The sequence below is a fragment of the Typopeltis vanoorti genome, chromosome 8 (assembly GCF_054136105.1).
Source record: "Typopeltis vanoorti isolate ZY-2024b chromosome 8, IOZ_Tvanoo_1.0, whole genome shotgun sequence".
In the NCBI taxonomy this organism is placed as follows: domain Eukaryota; kingdom Metazoa; phylum Arthropoda; class Arachnida; order Uropygi; family Thelyphonidae; genus Typopeltis; species Typopeltis vanoorti.
The window spans coordinates 131,560,812-131,581,337 of record NC_143556.1 but is presented as its reverse complement, the minus strand read 5'-3'; the positions used below and the strand labels follow the sequence as shown (position 1 = coordinate 131,581,337).

The 20,526-nt window shown below is 37.6% G+C and overlaps 1 protein-coding gene across 10 annotated transcripts in view; it reads left to right on the top strand.

The window, feature by feature from the left end:
* Window positions 1-20,526, top strand: part of LOC150104358 (intermembrane lipid transfer protein VPS13A-like) — a 2,072,875-nt gene that overhangs the window by 1,670,280 nt on the left and 382,069 nt on the right. For 9 of the 10 annotated variants that reach the window (XM_090396324.1, XM_090396319.1, XM_090396320.1 and 6 more), the window contains one exon: window positions 18,246-18,369. In XM_090396324.1, the coding sequence (XP_090252450.1) occupies window positions 18,246-18,369 (124 nt within the window). The remainder of the gene's footprint in view (window positions 1-18,245; window positions 18,370-20,526) is intronic. The other variant, XM_090396325.1, reaches the window with a different exon arrangement.

Here is a 20,526-nt window from a genome sequence, read left to right as displayed (position 1 = left end):
TGTCTCCACCATTCAATCACCAACCAACTGCAACTACACCAATGCCATCTACCGCCCTCCACCACCACTAGTATATACGCAGACCATCACAAACATCCATGCCCACGGCAGGATTTCAACCCATAGCCTTTTGGCTGGAAAGCAGATACGCTAACCACTCGGCCAGCCAGGCCGGCTTTTATTCCTTGAGCATCTGCTATAATTATTATTCCATCTCCAACTCTGTGGAGTACTAAGAATATTTTCTCAGTAAATGAGAAAATATGAATGTAAACTGAGAATCATAAATTAGAAGTTATGACTAACTGAGTTATGACTAACTAGTAATAAGCCTTATTACTAGTTAGTCATAACTTTTGACAGGTTATTTCAGGACAGTTACAATCCACAGAATAAGGATAAACAGCATCCCTTACTGAGAAAAGTATGCACACTGCTTAGGGGAAAATTAGTATCATATTATTATTATTATTATTATTAAGAGAGAAACTTCAAGGGAAGTCACAAACTACACACACACACACACACACATCAGCTATCATACTTATTCTTGAATTCATTCACACTGCTTCCACACACAACATCCAATGGCAATCCATTCCAATCCCACAGTACCCTATGAGAGAAAACTCTTGCCCTCATTGATTCTTAGTAGAATTCATTCTCAGCTTCCAAGGATGCCCACTTCTCCTTTCCCCCATCCTCCATAACATGAAAAATTCCATCAACTGAATAACCATAAACTGAATGACCTTTCAGAACTTTGTACATCTCAATCATATCACCTCTCTTTCTCCTATTTGCTAGTATCTGCAGTCTAGAAATTCTCAATCTGTCTTCATAATCTGTATTCCACAATCCTGATATCACTTTTAACATTCTCCTTTGCACTCTCTCCACTTAATAAATTTAGTTTAATCCTTTATCCAAGTGTGAGCAAACAAAGTTTGTGCCTGAAAGTATCTTTAGGACTGGGGTAAGATGGTACAACACCAGGGTGACTCTTTGCAAACGTGAAGCAAGCTACCAACACTCTTATCTCAATATCTCCCAAATGCAAAACACATCTCTTTGCGGATATGTCTAATGTTATGCATTAAGGGAAGGGCCACTACCCAGACTAGTTTCGACCTTTATTGAGGTCTCTTCAGTGGGAGCCAAGACCAAGTGGAGATAAAAGCCTGAAGCATTAGCAAGGTCATCTCTACCTATAGGAGTTGCCAAATGTCTGGTATTGTACCACCTTACCCCAGTCCTGAAGATACTTTCAGGTGCAAACTTTGTTTGCTCACACTTGGATAAAGGATTAAACTAAATTTATTATATTCTAACCAAGTGAAAAATAAACTTGCAACATCTTTCTCTAAATCCAGAGTAATTTATTAAAAAGGTGACACACCATTTGGCAACTCCTATAGGTAGAGATGACCTTGCTAAATGGTATCTCCACTTGGTCTTGGCTCCCACTGAAGAGACCTCAATAAAGGTCGAAACTAGTCTGGGTAGTGGCCCTTCCCTTAATGCATAACATTAGACATATCCGCAAGGAGATGTGTTTTGCATTTGGGAAATACTGAGATGGGAGTGTTGGTAGCTTGCTCCACCTTTGCAAATAGTCGCCCTGGTGTTTTTCCACCTTACCCCAGTCCTGAAGATACTTTCAGGCGCAAACTTTGTTTGCTCACACTTGGATAAAGGATTAAACTAAATTTATTATATTCTAACCAAGTGAAAAATAAACTTGCAACTCTCTCCACTGTATCAGAATCACAATGGAAACAAGGAGCCATACCTGCACACAATAGTCTAAGGAAGTCTATATCTTGGGAATATAAATGAAACAAAGAAAATGTTTAATCATCATTGTTGAAATCATAGTAATTCTTGGTTATACAAAAACTTTTCCTGTTAAACAATCATGCAGTACTTCATATGTTGATAACATTTTTACTACAGCATAATAATAAAATTTAAATATAAGAATCAATGGAAGAAAAAAAAACTCGGATAAGAGATTCATTAGAAGATATGTTTAGAAGAAAACTGTGACCATACAGCTGTGAAAAAGATGAGATTTATTTATGTGTAGAGAAAGGACATGCTAGGAATATGATTTCCAATATTTTTCCACAAAAAAAAATAAATATAACATAGAATAAGAAACTTTATTTTCATTTTCTCAACTAGTTTCATGAAAATTATTTTATTTTACTTTGAAATATTTACATAAATTAAACTATCATCATCAAATTCCTCACATGTACCCTCAAGGGGTGTACAGGATATGATAGTACTACATGAAAAAGATACATCACCACTAACTTCCTATCTACAATTCTCCTCCAAATCAATCTGTTACCTGTCAAGACTAATATTATCAGATCTTATGCTTCTTTCTTCTGTCTTGGTCTTTCTCTGGGTCTTTTTCCTGCCAACCTCGCAGAGAACACTTGTTTTGCTAATCTTTCCTCTCCCATTCTGTTTAAGTGACCATACCACCTGAGATTAACTCTACTAACACATTCCAGGATGCTAACAATGTTAAGTTCTATCGTAGTATCCTCATTTTTAATATAATATTGCCATTGATGCCATCTTTTCACATCCTAATCTTTCTCAGGAGTCTCTTATCTGCGGTCTCTAGTCTTCGGACAAGTGTTTTATTTCTAACCCAGCTCTCAGATCCATAAGTTAAAATTGGCTTGAACACTGTTTTGTATGCAGCTAATTTAGTGTTTTCACTAATTTCTCTCTTATTCCATATAAATTTATTCAGTTGACTTCATACCATACTAGCTTTGTTGATTCTGTTGTCAATTTCCATATTTAATTTACATCTTCACTAAAAATTGTGTCTAAGTAGCTGAAATGTTTTTCTTGTTCTGTAGGTTCTCCATTCACAATGCACTTGACATTTTCAATACTATAATAAATTTAGTTTAATCCTTGATCCAAGTGTGAGCAAACAAAGTTTGCGCCTGAAAATATCTTCAAGACTGCTGTAAATCCAGGTTAATTTAATAAAAAAAAAAAAAAAAAGATGGCACACCGTTTAGCAACTCCTATAGGTAAAGATGACCTGCCATTGCTTCTGCCTGGTATCTCCACCTCTAGGCCTGGCTCCCACTGAAGAGACCTCAATAAAGGTCGAAACTAGTCTGGGTAGTGGCCTTTCCCTTAATGCATCCCATTATACATATCTGCAAAGGAGATGTGTTGTGCATTATGGGTGATACTGAGATAGGTGTGATGTTAGCTTGTTCCACCTTTGCTGCAAGTTGCCTGGTTTTGTACTACCTTACCACAGTCTTGAAGATATTTTCAGGCTCAAAATTTGTTTGCTCACACTTGGATAAAGGATCAAACTAAATTTATTATAGTCTAACCAAGTGAAAAATAAACTTTCAACATTTTCAATACATTCTGCCTATTTTCATTGTCTTTGTCTTGTTATTGCTGATTTTCAAACCACATATATTACAACAGTTATTCAATTTAGTCAGGGAATCTTGCAGACTTCTGCCTGCTTTTTATTCAGAAGTATAACATCATCTGTTCATTCACCCAAACATTTTGGTATAAATGAGACATGGTTGAATGAGGATATTCTGACAAGAATAGATATGGTGTGATATGTAGGCTTTTATAAAGACAAAGAAAAAAAGGGAGGAGGAGAGGTGTTATTGATGATGGCAGAGGAGTTGTGCCCATCTAGGGTGGAGATACAAAGGAGCAAATACTGACAGTGGTTTTGAAGCAGTATAGTGTCAAGTGGAGCTGAACAGGATGAAATGTTTAATACAGTGTTGCTATAGACTTGGTAATGTGGAGGACAGTGAAAAGGAAATATTTAGACAAATTGGTTTGGCTAATAAGAAAAGGGTGATCATTATGGGCAATTTCAAAAAGATGGGGGTTGGATAGTAAATTAGTGTATCAGATTGGAGATTGGCTCTCTTATATGGTTGGTGAGATGGATAGATATCAAAGAGTAGTTTATTCAGGAATAGAGTCCAAAAGACGGCCTGTGACTAGTGGTGTGCCGCAGGGTTCTGTTCTTGGACCACTGCTGTTTAATCTGTTCATTAACGATATAGGGAACTAATCTAAGTGGAACAATTCATTTGTTTGCTGATGATGCAAAGTTGGGTAAAGCAATAGTGAATGCAGAAGATGTCAAAGTCTTGCAGGATGACTTAGATAGATTGGAGTTCTGGGCTAAGGAGAATGGATGTCAATTTAATGTGACAAAATGTAAGGTTATGCATTTTGGGGTGAAAAGATTAGCAGCAGTATACCACATTGGTGGAACTGTACTCCAAGAGATTGATGAGGCCAGGGACTTGGGAGTGTTGGTGGATAGGGAGATGAAGTTTAGGGGGCACATTGCAAAAGTAGCTAAATCAGCTCATCAACTCACTTGGTTGTTGAAAAATACCTTGACGAGCAAGTTATTGTACCTCTGTACCGAGCCTTGATAAGACCTCATCTCGACTACTGTGCCCAGATTTGGTCACTTAGGTTTCTTCTTGATGGGGAGGAGGTTGAGAGGATCCATAGGCGAGTGACTAAAATGATAACGGGTCTATGGAATGAACCATATGAGAACAGGTTGAAGATTTGTGGGTTGCAGAAACTAGTTAATAGGTGGAAAAGGGGAGATATGATCGAGACATTCAAATTGCTAAAGGGATTCTATAGGATTAATTCAGAGGATATTTTTGAGATCAGGACTGGTGGTGGGAGAACTAGGGGACACCTATGGAAGCTGGGCAAGAGTGTGGTTAGCAGGGGTGTTAGAGCTGGGTTCTTTACTTTTAGAGTGGTAAATGAGTGGAATAAGCTGCCAGAGTCTGTTGTGGGTGCTATGACGGTGAACGAGTTCAAGGCAAGGTATGATAGATACTGTGAGAATGTAATAACATAGTTGTGTGGACATGATGTTTAGGGCCTCCCTCGATGAGTCTAAAGACTCCTCGAGTCGCCCAAAATAATAATAAAAATAATAATAGGTATCAGCAGGTTGTGTACAGGAGGGAAAGTCACCAGTGGCATGACCTACGGGTCTGTTTGGGAGCCATTGCTGTTTGCATAAGATGCAAAATTGGGGAGAGTTATGAGAAGTAGAGCAGATGTTATAGCTTTGTAAGAGGACCCAAATAGACTGTCTGAATGGGTGAGTGTGTGGAGCTGTCAGCTTAATGTTGCAAGATGTAAAGTTAAAATTTATGATGCAAAAATAGAATGCAGAGTATAGGATAGGTGCAGAAATACAGAGAGGTTATGATTCCATTATATAAAGCCATGATCAATCCTCGTATGGATTATTGTGCAGAGATCTGGTCACTGGGTTTTCATGATGACAAGGATATGTTGGAAAGGGTCCAGAGAAAATTCACAAAGGTTGTCTTTGGAATGTGGAGTACGAAGAAAGATTGACAAAATGTAAATCACAAAGCTTCATGAATAGGTGGAAGAGGGTAGGGATATGATTGAGACATATAAGCTAGTCAGGAGTTATCAGGTGTTGACATGGAAGCGATTTTTCATAAAATGGGAGGGGGGGGGTAGAATAAGAGGCCATCACTGGAAACTGTATAAAGAGGAGTGGGAGCAGAGGAGTGAGGAGAAGGTTCTTTGCATGGAAATTGGTTGGTGTGATTGGAATGCATTTCTTGAGTGTGTTGTTGAATGTAGACACATTGAATCATTTAAGTCACGAGCATTGTGTGCAATAATGTGTACCTCCCATGATGAGTCTGACTACATGGAGGGCAGATGTTAATAATAATAAATATGAATGAGCAGATGCTATCAGAGCAAGGAGGTTCAAAACGTTTTGGAATTCTTGTAAACTCATTTCACCTTAATATTTTAGCATATTTATGCTCCAAAGCAATGAATAACTGTTAATGTAAAATGTAATCAGTGTAATTGCCTTTCTAACAGAATTACAATAAATATACTATAATGCATTTTAAACTAATTACAAAGTGCATTGGAATGAAACCCTCACTATGTGAAACTATGTTATGTGAACTATTGCTGTATTATATTTTGGTAATAAAATTTTTCTCTTGTAACAGGACAGAAACATACAACCTCTTTTGGAATGTCTAAATTAGTACAATTTCTCAAGTAGTATAATTGATTCAGCAAATCAGTTATTGTCATATCCTGACATGAGTCTTGACAGACTTTATGTTCTTAGGAAGGACCTCCCACGATGAGTCTTTTGACTCCATGGAGGCCTGAATAATAATAATAATAATAATAATAATCTACATGAAGCATAGAGCTGACATTAACACTTCCAATTTTGATATCAGATTTAATACCACTTTCCTTTATAATGTGATCCACATAGATAATGAATAACAGAGGGGATAATGTACATCCTTGTGTGACACCAGATTTAACATTAAACCATCATCCTGTACTTCCTTCAAATCTAACTACTGATTTACAATTCAAATAAAGAATAAGTATTGCTTTATATAATGTCCCATTGAAACCATACAACTGTAGTGTTTTGAATAGCTTTTCTCTTGGCACCTTATCATATGCCTTTTCCAGATCTACAAAACTTAAAAGTTGTAAATCTTTTCCAGATCTACAAAACTTTAAATCTTTTTATATTCCAGTGATTTCTCATCTATTTGTTGTAAAGTGAAAATCTGATCCTGACAGCCTCTATTTGGCCAGAATCCAGCTTGTTCTTAATCAAGCTACTCTTCCACAATCGTTCTCTTTTATACATCCATACTTGAGCATTTCTGATTGAATATAATCTATTCCAGCTGCCTTTCCACATTTCAGGCTTTTGATGGCGTTTTCTATTTCAAGTATGGATATATATTTCTGATTGCTTGCCTGTTGAGGGATTTTTGCCACTTATTGTTTCATTTAGCAATTTTTCAAAGTAATAACTCCATACATCAAGGATATCTTTTTCTACAGTTTCATATCATCTTTATCATCTCCAATTCCTTTTATAGCACTCTTTCCTCCATTTCTGAGCTTTTTCAACAACTTCCAGAATATCTTGCTTCTTCTTCATATTTATTTTCTATGTTCTTATCAAAGTCTTCCCATAACTTTTGTTTAGCTAGTTTTACACAGTATTTAGCTTTCTTACATTTGTCTCTGTATATGTATGGGAAGTGATATAGAAGAGCAGGAGAGATCGAAGAGGTGGTTATGAATGGAGAAGTGAGTCATATGAGTATAGAAAATGAGAGAATGAGTGTGCAAGAGGAGTAGGGAAACGGGGAGGCTCAAGGTGGACAGGGGTACACAGCTTGAGAAAGGTGGATGCTCCAACAGGAGGTGAGAGCATGTGTAGACAGGAAAGGAATGGAATGACCTGGGATCAAAAGGAAACAATTGGAATTGAAAAGGGTTCTAAAACGAATAAGCAGAAAGGGTTATGGCCCAAATCGAGTATGGAGAGATTACATCGAGTGAGTGGTATCAGTAGAACTAGCTGTAGATCCAGAAATAAGCTGTTGTGTTCGCATACAAATGCTACAAGTATAAGAAACAAGGCAGATGAAATGGTTGCACTAATTGCGTCTGTTCACCCAAAGATTTTTGGAATAAGTGAGACATGGTTGGAAGAGGACGACATCCTGACAGCAATAGAGATGGAAGGGTATGATGTGTTTTGTGAGGATAGAAGAGGGTAAAAAGAGGGGGGAGTGCTATTGATGATAGAGAAAGAGTTATGTACAAACAAAGTAGAGATGCAAGAGGGAAATACTGCAGGTGGTTTTGAGGCAGTATGGTGTGAGATAGAGGTGATTGGAATCAAATACTTGGTTGGATGTTGTTATAGACCAGGTAATGTGGATGGTGATAATGAAATGTATCATTAAATTAGCCAAGCATAACAAAATAGTGATCATTATGGGTGATTTTAATTATGGCAATATAGACTGGAATGATCAGATAGCAAATGGAAGTAAAGAAAATGAGTTTCTTGAGTTTTTGAGGGATAACTACCTCAGACAGTATGTAACAAAGAGCACACGAGGATTGATCGTCTTAGATTTGGTCATCTCATCACAGGATGTAATTATAAATGAGGTGTCAAATCATCCACCAATTGATGAGAATGACCATGAGGTGTCTGGGTAGTTGCCAACAGTGTGAGGACTTCTGTGAAAAAAGGATATATGTGGAACTACAAGTGGGGTGGGTGTTTATGAAGAGCTCAGGAGACAGCTTGCAGGTGTAGCATGGAATGAGGAGTTAGCTGGAAAAGAGATCAATGCAACTTGGGGGATTTTCAAAAGCTATCTAGTAGATACAATGTCTAAATGTATTCCAAGGGTGAGAGGGTTAAATAAGTTAGGTGTGAGATGGATGAATAAAGAGATTGTGATACAGAGAAAAAGGGTATTGTGGAGGCAGCATAAGAGGGTGACTTGGTTGGTGAGGGTAGCTAAAGAGAGGTGTGAACAGCAGTTAGCTAATGAAGCCAAAAAGAATCTTAAGGAGTTCTTTCGATATGTAGCCAGCAAAAGAAAGAATGATTATGGAATGATGACATTGATTGGAAAAAATGTATAAAGACACCTATTGCGGAATTTGTGGTGGAGATACTTAATGAGCTGTTCAAAAAGGTCTTTCAATCTTGTGAATGTGATTTCATGGAGAGATTGAGAGCAGTTGATGATGGAGAGGAGAGACTGACTGTAAGTGAGCAAGAGGTGTATGGGGAGTTGAGTAAACTAGATGTTAATAAGGCTGTGGGACCTTCATAATATATTACCACATATTCTGAAGGAATGTGCCAGGAAGATGACATCTGCCTTGACATATTTGTTTAATATGGGTCCTGCACTGTGTCAAATTCCTAAGGGGTAGAAGAAGGGCAAGATTGTGCCACTTCATAAAGGAGGTGGTCGATCTCAAGCATAAAACTATAGGCCTATCTGTGTGTCAGGTGTTGTGGTTAAGTTGTTGGAGAAGCTTGTGAGAACTAGGATACAGAGTTGGGTTGACAACAATGGTATTATCTTTGATGGACAGCATGGATTTGCTAAAGGGAGGTCATGTTTTAGTAATCTACTTACTTATTACAATAAGGTGACTGCTTCCTTGGACAGAGGAGAAGGATACACAGTAATATTCTTGGATTTCGTAAAGGCTTTTGATAGAGTACCTCATGATAAGTGTACAGTCAAACTAGAGCAGATGGGGTTGGATATTAGATTAGTGCATTGGATTGGAGACTGGCTATCTGATAGTTATCAACAAGTTGTGTAATGGGGAGCGATATCCAGGAAAAGGAAAGTTACTAGTGGTGTGCCTCAGGGGTCTGTTTTAGAGCTATTGCCATGTAACTTGTATATTAATGATATTGGTGAAGATTTGGATGGATATATTCAGCTGTTTGCAGATGATGAAAAGTTGGGACGAACCATTAAGAGCAGAGAAGATGTTGTGGCTTTACAGGAAGCCTCTGGGGGTGATAGTGGATAAAGATATGAAATTTAGGGGAGACATAGCCAAAATTGTGAAGACAACAGAAAGGCTTCTGGGAATGATGCAGAGGACACTGACTTGTACAAGTAGGGAGATTCTTGTTCCATTGTATAAGGCTTTGATTAAGCCACACAAGGACTATTGTGCCCATATTTGGTCACCTGGTTTTTCAGAATGATGGAGAGATATTGGAGAGGGTCCAAAGGAGACTGATTAAGGTAGTTTCTGACCTCTGGAATGTCGATATGAGGAAAGATTGAGAAGATGTAATTTGCAGAGTATGGTGGACAGGAGGAAGAAGGGAGATATGATAGAGACATACAAGTTGGTAAGGGGTTGTTATAGGATCAATGCTGGAGAAGTTTTACAGAGAATAGTGGGAGATCAGAGGAGAACCAGAGGTCACCCCTGGAAACTGCATAGAGAGGGTGTGAGTAGGGGAGTTTGAGGCAGGTTTTTTTTGTGCAGATTTGTAAATGATTGGAATTCCTTGCCTGAGAGTGTAGTGTCTGCAAGGAGTGTGAATGTGTTTAAAACATGGTATGATGAGCTGTGTGTGTGTGTATGATAAAAGGCCCTCCCAGATGAGTCTTTGATTCCATGAGGTCTTGGGGTAATAATAATAATTCTCTAAGAGCCAAGCTGATCTATATGCCAGGAACTTTTGATATGCTTTCTTCTTTTCCTTCACTGCCTCACTAACTTCCTATATCTACTGATTTTTCTATCCTTGCAGACAATCTCACAAAATGCCTCTCTGGCTGAATCAATCAATATTTTCTTCAGGATTTGCCACCGATCCTCGAAGGTTTGGTTCCTGTTCTCAAACCCTTTCATTTTTTCTTCAATAATGTTTGTGTATTTTAGTCTACAGTTCACAAACGAGAGCTGCTCAATATTTATTCTCTTTAAAACTTTCTTCCATGTTCTTCAATATAAAATTCAATTTTATCATGCCCAATACTAAATGGTGATCATTTCTAATTTCAAATCCTCTGTACATACTAGTGTCCTACACCAGCGAAAAAACATCATTATTAACCATAACATAGTCAGTGAAACTTTTCTTATTCCTTGCCTCTTCTCTCTATGTGAATTTGTGCACATTTTTATGTTGGAACATGGTGTTAGTAATAACCAGTCCATGTCCTGAGCAGATATCCAACAGGTATTTCCATTATTATTGGCTTTGCTCTATTCTTCAAACTTTCCCATAATAGTTTTGTATATCTGTCAATCATCATTATTATTATTATTTGTGACACCTCCAAGAAGTCTGAAGATTCAATGCGGGAGAACATCTACTGTACTACTATCCTGCTCCACCAGTAACACCCTCAACCCCATCTACCACCCACCACCACCACAATTAGTATTTTTTGTCAGTAAATTGCTGTGATTTGTCTGTGTGCGATATGAAAAACCTGAGTTTCCGGGAGGAAAAAATGCTGCCACCTCCATACGAGATTGGCTAACTTTCCTGCTCTGCAGTTTAGATCACAAACAAGGACCAGCTTTTCCTATTTCATTGTGTCAGTTGCTTTCTCTAAAGCCTCAAAAAATTCCTCCACTTCTACCTTAGTAGAACCTTCTGTGGGACTATAGGCACAAATAACTTGTATATTAATGATATAGGTGAAGTTTGGATGGAGATATTCAGTTGTTTGCAGATGATGCAAAGTTGGGACGAACCATGAAGTTAAGTGAAGATGTTGTGGCCTTATAGGAAGACTTGAATAGATTGAATGATTGGGCATGGAAATGGGGATGCGATTTCAATGTTGCAAAATGTAAAGTTTTAAAATTTGGAAAACAAAGATGGGATGCAGAATTTATGCTTGGTGAGAATATATTGTGGAGGTAGAGGAAATAAGAGATCTGGAAGTGATAGTGGATAAGGATCTAAAATTTAGGGGACACATTGCCAAAATTGTGAAGACAACACAAAGGCTTCTGGGAATGATGCAGAGGACACTGACATGTAGAAGTAGGGAGATTCTTGTTCCGGTGCATAAGGCTTTGATTAGGCCACACATGGACTATTGTGCCCAGATTTGGTCACCGGGTTTTCAGAAGGATGAAGAGATGTTCGAAAGGGTCCAAAGGAGACTGAGTAAGGTAGTTTCTTATCTCTGGAATGTCGAGTATGAGGAAAGTTTGAGATGTAATTTGCAGAGTATGGTGGACAGGAGGAAGAAGAGAGATATGATAGAGACCTACAAGTTGGTAAGGGGTTGTTATAGGATCAATGCTGGAGAAGTTTTACAGAGAATAGTGGGAGATCAGGGGAGAACCAGAGGTCATCCCTGGAAACCGTATAAAGAGGGTGGAAGTAGGGGAGTGAGAGGCAGGTTTTTTTCGTGCAGAGTTGTGAATGATTGGAATGCCTTGCCTGAGAATGTGGTGTGTGCAAAGAGTTTGAAACATGGTATGATGAGCTGTGTGTGTGTGTGATAAAAGGACCTCCCAGATGAGTCTTTGACTCCATGAGGTCTTGGGGTGGTAATAATAATAATAATGTCTCATTTTCCAGTTCCCCATGTTGATGTTTGCCCACATCAATCTACTTGATATTGCCTGCCATTCACGTGTTAAAATAATTACTTTAATTAATATTAGGAAAGTAGCAATTGACATTTTGACCTCTGTATTGAGGTCATCATCAGAAAAATACATATGTATAAGGAACAAGCTACATGCTACTGCACTTTACAAAGGTAAAATGAATCCAAGTTACTTATTAATCTTTTATGTAGCCTGACCTCTAGTGGAAAAAATAAAAGTTAATAAAATTAAAAATATATATAAAATAAAATAAAGTTTAAAAAAAAATGTAAATATAAAAATAAATTAAAAACAAAACTACATTAAACATTTCTAAATTCCTCTCATATTGAGATATCCTTTTGGACTTGTTCTGGTGCTATAACAGTTGCAGATGGGTCCTTGGAATGATTAGTTTGTCATTTTTGTGCAGGTTTGGACTGTGTTTCAGCATTTCACAGGCTTCTTTAAAATGTTTTTTCTCTCAAACCAGGTTTTGGTGCAATGTAGGGACTTGGTGTCTTTCTAGTTGATTCTGTGGTACGTTTGGAGTGCGTGGTCCTACAGGCCTGATTTTCCATAATGGAGTATTTAATGTGGCGTTTGTGTTTGTCTTTTCTGATTGTGATAGTGTGTCCTGTTTCCCCTATGTACGGTAGGTTACTTGTACAGTGGGTTTTGTAAACTCCTGGGTGGCTAGGTGTGGAAGTGGATCTTTCGAAGAACTGAGTAAATTTCTTAATTTAATTTTGTTGGGAGTTTCAAGGTAGTCTTGATGTTGTATTTATGTAATGTTCTGTCTATTTTTTCTGAGATGCCTCTAACATATGGGATGGCTATTGCATTCTTATAATCTTTTTTGTTTTTAGTGGTATTTTTATGGAGGATCTTGTGAATTGTTTATTTATTATAGCCATTTTTTATAAATGTATGGATTTCGAACTTTTGGTTTAGAGATTGTTCATTCGAGTAAATAATTAGTGCTCTGTGTTTGAGGATGCTTTTGACTCCTAGTTTTTGTGTTGGGTGGTGGTTAGAACTTTTGTGTATGTACTGGCCTCTGTGTTTGTAGGTTTGCGGTAGACCGAGAAGGAGAGAAAGATGTGTGACAAACATGTCTAGAAAAGGAAGATAGTTGTTGTTTTTGATTTCAGTGGTGAGTTGGATATGTTCTTGTTTGTTCAGGTGGCTAAGGAATATATTTAATGTTTCGCAGCTGTGGGGCCAAATGGCAAAAATATCACGACATATCTGACTTTGGTCTTAGGTTGGCCGAATTTAGAGCTCGTTGCTCTAAGTCTTCCATGTAAAAGTTAGCTATTGTGTGGAAAAGTGGTAAAACCATGGCCTTACCTTCTTTTTGTAGGTAAAAATTGTTTTGCCACACGAAATACCCATAGCAGAGTATGTGGGCAAAGAGAGCCATGATGTCAGGCAGAAATATGTTCTGTAGGAGAATAATAGCATCATTGATCACGACATTGGTGAAAAGGGCAGTTATGTCAAAGCTGACTAATAAATCTTGGTCATTGAGTGGGATGTTTTTAATTTTGTTTATAAAATGTTATGTATTTCTTATGTAGGAGGGGGAATGACCTATCAACTCCTTGAATGGGGCCTCTAATTTCTTGGCTAAGTGGTAATTAGAGCTACAATTCCTTCAACTATCAGATAATGAGATATTAGTTTTTGGTTGTTTCTTCTGGCCAAGTGATCACAAATTTTTAAAACCTTACATTTTGCAACATTGAACACTCGCATCCCCATTCCTGTACCCAATCACTCAATTTATTCAAGTCTTGAAAGGCCACAACATCTTATCAACTCTTCATAGTTTGTCCCAACTCTGCATTATTTGCAAACAACTGGTTATCTCCATCCAAATATTCCAATATCATTAACATACAAGTTAAACAATAATGGCCCTGAAACAGACCCCTGAGGTACAACACTTGTTACTTTCCTTTTCTGGGATATTGCTCCCCCATACACAACTTGCTTGATACCTTTCAGAAGCCAGTCTCCGATCCAATGCACTAATCTAATATCCAACCCCATCTGATCTAGTTTGACTGTCAACTTATCATGAGTAATCTGTCAAAAGCCTTTGCGAAATCTAAGTATATTACTGTGTATCCCTCTCCTCTGTCCAAGGAAGCCGACACCTTATTGTAATAGGTAAGTAGCAAATCCATGCTGTCCATCCAAGATAATACCAATGTTGTCAACCCAACTCTGGATCCTAGTTCTCACAAGCTTATCCAACAACTTAACCACAACCCTTGACACACAGATAGGCCTATAATTTGATGCTTGAGTTCTATCATCTCCCTTATAAAGCGGCACAATCTTTCCCTCCTTTTACTTCTTAAGAATTTTACCCAGTTCAGGACTCATATTAAAAAAATATGTCAAGACAGATGTCAACTTCCTAGGAACTGTTTGGGATTCACCTTAGCTTGCATTGCTAATTTCCTTTCATAATCCGTTTTTGCTTTTCTTACCATACTAGTTACTCTTCTGGCCTGTGCTTTGTACTGTTCGTGTGCCTGCAGGTCACCTTTCTCCTTAAATTTCATCCAGAATTGTTTCTTTTTTTTTTTGCAGCTCGAGCTTAATGGTGTTATTCATCCATTTAACTCCCACTTGATTTACTCTCCAGACTCTAGGTAGTCAGTCAGCCATTACCTCCTTCAAACGCTCCTTTACAACTTCCCATGCACTATCAACTTTCAGCCCTTGCAGTTTTACATGCCATGGCACTGATTCAAGCAATCTCCTAAGCTTGTCATACTTACCAGCCCAGTAATTCGACATGTACCCTGTCTTAATTGAAAATTTCAGACATTTAGCCACTTCCCAGGTGATCACCTTATGATCACTCTCACCAATTGGTGGCAATATGGTCCTATTCATAATAGTCAATTTCTCAGATGCAATTACTAGGTCAAGCACTCTCGAACCCCTAGTGTATTCCATTACATGCTGTCTCAGGTAGTTATCCCTTAGTAACTGTTTAAAATTCATATCCTTCCTCTGATTTGTCCTCTCCTCCCTCCAATCAATGTTACCATAGTTGAAATTATTATTATTATTATTATTATTATTATTATTATTCAAGCCTCCAAGGAGTCAAAAGACTCATCGAGGGAGGTCCTTCCTAAGACATAAAGTCTGTCAAGACTCATTGAGGGGAGGTCCCCCCCTGAGAAACACAAAGTCTATCATACCACTCTTTAAACTCACTGACCGTTCTCGCTCCCACCCCTCCATCAGGCAATGCATTCCACGGCTCAACAACCCTCCACACAAAGAAACCACTCCTTACCCTCTTGCTCACAGTTTCCTTTCATAACTTCCAGGGATGGCCTCTTGTCATCACTCCTTCCCGCTGTTCAACCAAGCGAAAGAACTCCCCGGTGTCAACCCTGTCACCACCTTTGCAATATGTCCCCTAAACTTCAGGTTTCTATCAATCATCAACCCCAGATCTCTTTTCTCCCCTACTTCCTCCAGTATAACTCCTCCCATAGAGTATGCAGCATCCCATCGATGTTTCCCAAACCTCAAGACCTTACATTTTGCTGCATTAAACTGACACCCCCATTCATATGCCCATCTATCTAGCTTATTTAAATCCTCTGCAGGGCTACCACATCTGCACTATTACTAATAATCCTTCCCAGCTTTGCGTCATCCGCAAACAACTGAATATCCCCCTGCAATCCACTGGCTATGTCATTGATATAAAGGTTAAACAATATAGGTCCTAGTACTGAGCCCTGTGGGACCCCACTTGTAACCCTCTGCCTCCTGGAAACTGCTCCACCATACACAACTCTCTGATACCTATCAGACAGCCAATCCTAAATCCAGTTGACCAATCTGACATCCAGACCCATGTGCTGCAACTTAAATATCAGCTTATCATGTGGCACCCTGTCAAATGCCTTTGCCAAGTCTAAGAAAATTGCAGTATATGCCTTTCCCTCATCTAATGTTCTTGAAACTTTATTATAAAAGGCTAGCATATTGCTAAAACAAGAGCGTCCTTTCACAAATCCATGTTGATTCTCACAGATAACATTACCCTCATCTGCCCAATGCTGTATACGGTCCCTCACTACTTTCTCCAAGATCTTAACAACTACTGATGACACACACAGACTGGCCTATAATTAGACACTTCCAGTCTGTTACCACCCTTATGCAATGGCACTATCTTACCTTCCTTCCATTCCCTGGAAGGAAAACAAGAGCATCCTTTCACAAATCCATGTTGATTCTCACAGATAACATTACCCTCATCTGCCCAATGCTGTATACGGTCCCTCACTTCTTTCTCCAAGATCTTAACAACTACTGATGACACACACAGACTGGCCTATAATTAGACACTTCCAGTCTGTTACCACCCTTATGCAATGGCACTATCTTACCTTCCTTCCATTCCCTGGAAGGAAAACAAGAGCGTCCTTTCACAAATCCATGTTGATTCTCACAGATAACATTACCCTCATCTGCCCAATGCTGTATACGGTCCCTCACTACTTTCTCACCAAGATCTTAACAACTACTGATGACACACAGACTGGCCTATAATTAGACACTTCCAGTCTGTTACCACCCTTATGCAATGGCACTATCTTACCTTCCTTCCATTCCCTGGGCACGTTTGCCAAAGCCAGACTTTCATTGAAAAGCCACATTAAAGGCACTGTCAATTCCCTAGCATATTCTCTCAAAACTCGTGGTGAAATACCATCCAGTCCCACAGCTTTACTGACATCCAGAGTACTCAGTATCTGAAACACACTCTCCTCCTGTACCTCCAGACCTCGAACCAGTCCTATCCCTCTAGCATTAAAACTGACTCCTCTAGGATGAAATACTCCAATAAAGTGTTCATTGAACAATTCCACTATGTCCTCTGCATCAGTCACTCTGTTCCCATTTTTATCCCACAATATCATTCTTCCACAGTCATTTCTCCATCCATAATAATTACCCGTCCTTCACTCATTGAGTCTATTTGCCTATGCATACTATCTCCATCATCTATTCCATCGCTTGGTCTATAGTAGCTCCCAACTGTAAATTTTATTCTGCTGACCTCAATCTCACACCAGATAGCCTCAAATGTGCTATTTTCACTCTCCTGAAGATGGAATCAGCCTTTCCTCTGTCCACTTTTTGAAGATCATAGAATTCATTTTCCCATGGTAATCTGCAGTTGTTGAATTGGCTTTGTAAATTTGAATTTGTTAAATAACCCATTTCTCTATCTGCACACAAAATTGTTTTGTGCCACGAGGCATTTCTGGTTTTTAGCACTCCACATTGTTTAGATTGTCAAAATTTTCCAAAAGTTAAATTACTGTCAATCCAAGTTTCATCTAGATATACAATCGGTCTTTTCTCATTCCTGATGTGTCGTATTGCTCTCAAATACTGTGTTCTCGATAAAACTATGTCACTTCGCTCCGTGTTAGGTTTCCTTTTATTCTGTGACTTTTTGAAACAAAATTGGATTTCATAAAATATTTTTCTTAAAGTTTCTCTTTTCCAAAGGAAATTAATCCTTTTTTTTTTTTTTTTTCATCACAGGAATCAATTTTGGAACAGTAGGTACTTTTTTTCTCGACCATTTAAATTCGTGATTAGGTTGTCTTATGATGTCTACATCAAATCATTCAAAGCTGTTTTTCATATTTTTCTTTCTCTGGCAGTTTTAGAAGATTTAAATTTTGGCTTATCTTCACCTTTTGGTTCCCTACAAATTCTTTTAACAGTCAACTGTGATATGCCTGCAATTTCACTTGCAAGTTTTGTGGCCTGAGAGACTGGAACAAGGAGACTGCTTTGTTTTTGCAGAATGTTGGCACATTATGCAATATTGTTTTGCAAGCGCAACTGAATGGTTTAACATCAGAACTTGTTGTCATGGGTCCATCACACAATTAAATACAAATAAAAATAAATGCGAAAAAGGAACAACAAAAATCAAGCTAGAACAACAACAACAACATACAAGAAAGCATGTGATTTTCAGTGTTGGTGAAAAATTCATACATCTCTTATTCCTTTCAATGTGAATTGACTCTTTATATACTATATACTGTCTAGCCACAATATTATTGCAACAATAAATCATATTTTAACTCGGTGTTATATATTTCTAATAATACATATATAATTGTTCTTTTCAGGATGGATATGGTCATGAGCGCTTGACCTTTCGAACTCTCAGGCAGGGTCATCATTCTGTCCAGAGGTCTAGATCTCCAGCTGATCAAAGCAGTTCTGATGATGGTACAGAGTTAAATTTCACTAGTTAGTAGCCTTAGGTATATTTATATTCAAAATTCATAATTTAGCAGTGCATATAACATATAAGTAAGTCATGATTATTATTCCATAATAATATGCAGTAACTTCCCAGACTTGACTATGACTTTCTCATGACTCATTTGCTTCACTTATCCAGAAAGTAATTTCTGTATAAATTAAGCATAAAGGGGAAAGTTGGTTGGCTGGATAGGAAAATTTCTCACTATCCATCAAAGATAATACCATTGTTGTCAACCCAATTCTGGATCCTAGTTCTCACAAGTTTCTCCAACAACTTAACACCCTGACACACAGATAGCCTATATGAATGTCAAAACATTGCGAAATTAAAGAAACTTTTTCTAAGATGGTTCTAGTCTCCATAATTTGTCTGAAATGAAGTTACTTAAAGGCTTTTATAAGATTAATTTAGGAAAAATGTTTCAGCAGTTGGCTAGAGGGGACAGAACAAGAGTTCATCCCTGGAAGTTGGATGAGGGTATGGTTATTAAGGGCATGAAGACAAGATTTTTCACTTAGAAAATGGCGAATGAATGGAATGGGTTGCCCAAGACAGCTGCGAGAAGTATGATAGATATTGTGTGCATAGTATTCATCCCCGTGATGAGTTTTCAGACCCCATTTAGGCAGTGGCATAGCTAGGTGGGTGCAGAGGGGGGCAGTGCGCCCCGGGCGGCACTTTTTTGGAGGTTTTCACACGAGCCACAATTTTATTTTTCGACGATTCTTTTATTTATGTTAACTTCTAATTTTTATTACTTAATTAATAATTACTTTTTAACACCTATACTTACAACTAAAATAAATATAACAAAACTGTTACATTTCCCTATCATACTGTAATTCAAATTCTTAAAAATAAAATGCATGGCATGGCGATTGAGAACTATTCAGGACGAGCCTATAGAAATTTTGGGAGAAAAAGTAAGAAGCAAAGTATTTTTCTATGATATTGTTGGATTCTAATTATGTAGAAAATAGAATAAATGTTGTTTGATTCAGAATCCAACATGACTTTCCGTCACAAGAACTATACTTGTAAATATTATTTGATGTAAATAACATAAATTGTAATTGATATCATATAACTACCTTAATTATGTCAAATATTTAATTGCTTAATCAAAGAAATGTTTTAATGGTAAATAGATTCTGTATTAAATATTATTAAGCTGTTTTATTTATTATTTTGTCAATATTGTAAGAACTTATATTTGTAATTTAACTACGCATTTATTGGAATGCAAATATTCTATTTATTCTTTTCATGAAAGTTAATGTCATGTAATAACTGAATGTAGTTATATAACCTAATGTAACATTCGCGAGAATGTTTACGTCTATCGGTTGTCATAGAGACGCGTGGAAATAAACGAGCGCTTGTGAAGGTAGCGTTTGTAGAGGAGAAGAGAAAATAGATACGTAGTAGTAAGAGGGAGTCGGAACGGAAATTTTGAAGTGAAAGGAAGCAAGGGTATAAACTAGAGAGGTGGAAGTATATGAACAGTTCTCAAGGGCAGAAGTTAAAAGGGATAATATTTATAAGCGAGCAAAGACGAAGTGAATCTTATAGTTAGCTGAAGGTGAAGTCAGCAGTAATAATAAAAGGAATTTAATGCCGCAATCGGATAATATAAAGAAACTGGACGTTCAGTGAAGAATTCTGATTAAATCCAGTTAGTCTAGAATTGCGACTTAATTCTAAATTGCCCTAAGGAGAACTGCACAGTGTTTAATTATTTAATGAGTGGTAACAAGGATAATTAATGTACCTTATAGTTGTTATCTGGATTTTTGAAGCGCGATTAGTAATGTTTTAGTTATTTGGTATCTCGCAAGTGTGATAAATACAACTTGAAAGTGTGCTCACAAAATATTGGAAGTACTGAAGATTATTTCTGGTAAGGACAGTCATATTAGTTTATTTCAGTGTATGAAGATTTAAGTATTAGTTCCGTTGCGCTGTTTCTAACATTAACTGTAGCTTACCATCGAGGCTGAGAGTTGAAAATATAGACATTGAAGTGATATCTACCGTGGTTAGTGCCTGTTATGAGTTAATCGTAGAGTGTAGCTGAGAGATACATGGAAACTGAATAAATAAGAAATTCTATTGTAATAATTTGAGTATAGGAACTT